This window comes from Anarhichas minor, unplaced genomic scaffold (assembly GCF_050575085.1).
Source record: "Anarhichas minor isolate MPS153535 unplaced genomic scaffold, ASM5057508v1 ptg000058l, whole genome shotgun sequence".
In the NCBI taxonomy this organism is placed as follows: Eukaryota; Metazoa; Chordata; class Actinopteri; order Perciformes; family Anarhichadidae; genus Anarhichas; species Anarhichas minor.
The window spans coordinates 1,572,501-1,575,000 of NW_027466504.1; the positions used below are offsets into that span (position 1 = coordinate 1,572,501).

General features: G+C 42.7%; 1 protein-coding gene across 13 annotated transcripts in view; it reads left to right on the plus strand.

The window, feature by feature from the left end:
* The window catches only part of birc6 (baculoviral IAP repeat containing 6), a 137,316-nt gene that overhangs the window by 54,681 nt on the left and 80,135 nt on the right, over nt 1-2,500 (plus strand). For 12 of the 13 annotated variants that reach the window (XR_012947517.1, XM_076076755.1, XM_076076744.1 and 9 more), the window contains 5 exons: nt 636-811; nt 907-1,003; nt 1,801-1,995; nt 2,113-2,313; nt 2,493-2,500. The exon at nt 2,493-2,500 is cut by the window's right edge and continues 272 nt beyond it. Coding sequence is in view for 12 of the 13 variants with exons in the window: in XM_076076755.1 (XP_075932870.1) it covers nt 636-811; nt 907-1,003; nt 1,801-1,995; nt 2,113-2,313; nt 2,493-2,500 (677 nt within the window). In the remaining variant the exon portion in view is untranslated. The remainder of the gene's footprint in view (nt 1-635; nt 812-906; nt 1,004-1,800; nt 1,996-2,112; nt 2,314-2,492) is intronic. The other variant, XM_076076746.1, reaches the window with a different exon arrangement.

Genomic DNA, 2,500 nt, shown 5'->3' on the forward strand with positions numbered 1-2,500 from the left:
GTGGCGCCTTAAGGAGCTAAAAAGACAGATTGATGGAAATCAGAGCTAGAAGACTTGTTTGCCAGAGTGGCTTTATGAGGGGATAATATGTCATTGTTCAAAGTGGCTAAACAATCCGAAAGTGATGGTTTAAATGAATGACATTGGAAAGTTAAAGTGTCACTTATGTTCAGTCAAAAAACAAATGTTTGTGAGAACAAGATATGGGGTATTTATGGAATATTGATAAATGTTAATATGTAGTGTAACTTCAACAAAAGAAGAGTTGTGAAGTCAGCAAACTGACTCCGTCATGTCAGTCATACAGCATCATTTGGCTCCTAAAGCATGAACAAACATTAGTCACCATATGGGTCACACCAGACCAACACTGTAGCATCAAAACCCCTGAGTGTATTGATTTCCACTACGGTGTGTTTAACTGCTTTTCAATTCAACTTTTCAGAGAAAGAATGTGGTGTGTGGTTGATGAGATGATACATTTTGATGTTTCACTTGCATTCTTCCCTTAAGGAACCAGAGATTATATATCTCTCACTCACTCACTCACTCACTCACTCACTCACTCACTCACTCACTCTCACACACAAAAAAAAAATCTTCTGCTGCAAGCTGACACTTTCTCTGTTCCTCAGGAGCTAGCGGTCTCCACCTGACCAAACATGAGAACTTTCACGGCGGTCTCGATGCCATCTCAGTGGGTGACGGCCTCTTCACCATCCTCACCACCCTCAGCAAGAGGGCCACCTCAGTCCAGGTCATGCTACAGCCCATCCTCACATACATGGCCTGTGGTTACATGGGCAGACAGGTAATGGGGCTGTAATGATTTGGTATTAAAATAAATCTTGAACAAAAACCAATGGCCAAAGCTTTACTATGTGTTTTTAATTTGACATTTTGTAGGGGTCTCTTTCCACATGTCAGCTGTCGGAGCCTCTGTTGTGGTTCATCCTCCGCGTGTTGGATACCAGTGAGGCTCTCAAGGCCTTCCATGACATGGGTTGGTATAAACACACAACACCTGCCTCCTAACCCAAATTTACTCACCCCACCCTTCAGACTAGATGCGCCTATAGAGTGTACAGCAACAATAGTGTTTTTGTTTATTCGGTGTAATGCTGTGCAAGATTGGTCTCATAAAATAATATCAATATGAGTTATGTCAGATGTGCCATGAATATGTGGTGCAAAAACTGACAGAGGAAAACCTTGCTGAGCTATGGCAAAGTCGCACAAACATACTTTGCTTTTCTTGTATTTGTTTTTTTTCTTTTCTTTTCTAACCCTCAACTTTAATCAAAAATGGCGCTGACAAAATTTCGGGTCAGCCATTGTATGTCTGGGTCATTTAATGTCCTATTCTGATTGGTTGGTGTGTAGACGTAGCAGTAGTTACGTTGTGAGATTTTAGTGCCAAATTTCTGACTTTTTACTATTTGCTTGTCTCCAAATCAGCCGTCAGTGAACGTGTCTCACAGTGTGATCAATGACCATTCTGGTTTGAAAGTCAAAGATTTTACCACGTCAAGTTTTATGTCAGACAACTCAAAATATCACTGTGTAATGAGGTCTACAGTGACAAATGTTTTACTTCCTGAATATTTGTCTGGGACTAGTCCTATCCCACTGCAGGCGGGCACTTTACCTTTGTCAAAACCCTGAAATTAAGCACAATAGATTTTCCAGAGCTTTAGGTCGTTATAGAAATGACGCACAGCGACACTAATGTAAGCATGGATTCGAGCAGCTTTTGGAAAATTTGATCATTAAGACACTAACTTTCTTGTGTTTTACCAGGTGGTGTGCAGTTGATCTGTAACAACATGGTGACCAGCACCCGGGCCATTGTGAACACAGCACGCAGCATGGTGTCCACCATCATGAAGTTCTTAGATTCAGGTCCTGGAAAGACGGCAGATGGCAACCTCAAAGCCAGAGTGATGACCTCCGAGCCAGACAACGCTGAGGGACTCCACAACTTTGCTCCCTTAGGTGCTTTTACTTTCTTTCTCCTCAATCTGATATATCAATATTTTTTTACTGTAAAATATTTTACAATATTACATCAACTCTTTTCTATTTCTAAATGATCTACTTGTCCCTCCACAGGCACCATAACATCCAGCAGCCCCACAGCGCAGCCAGCAGAGGTCCTCCTCCAAGCAACGCCGCCCCACCGCCGGGCCCGGTCAGCAGCCTGGTCCTACATCTTCCTGCCGGAGGAGGCCTGGTGTGACCTCACCATTCACCTTCCTGCTGCTGTGCTGCTGAAAGAGCTCCACATCCAGCCACACCTTGCCTCTCTCGCCAGTGAGTAGCATCCAATTTGATAATGAAAGTCAATATGAAAAAATTGTACATTGGAATATTTTTGAAAGTGTACTTCAGTCAGTATTTTTACAACCATCTAACGCTGTTCCATCTGACTTGAATGGAAACTCATTTCATTCCTTTATGTTCTACTCTGTCCCGTTCCTCTAACCAACCAGCCTGCCCA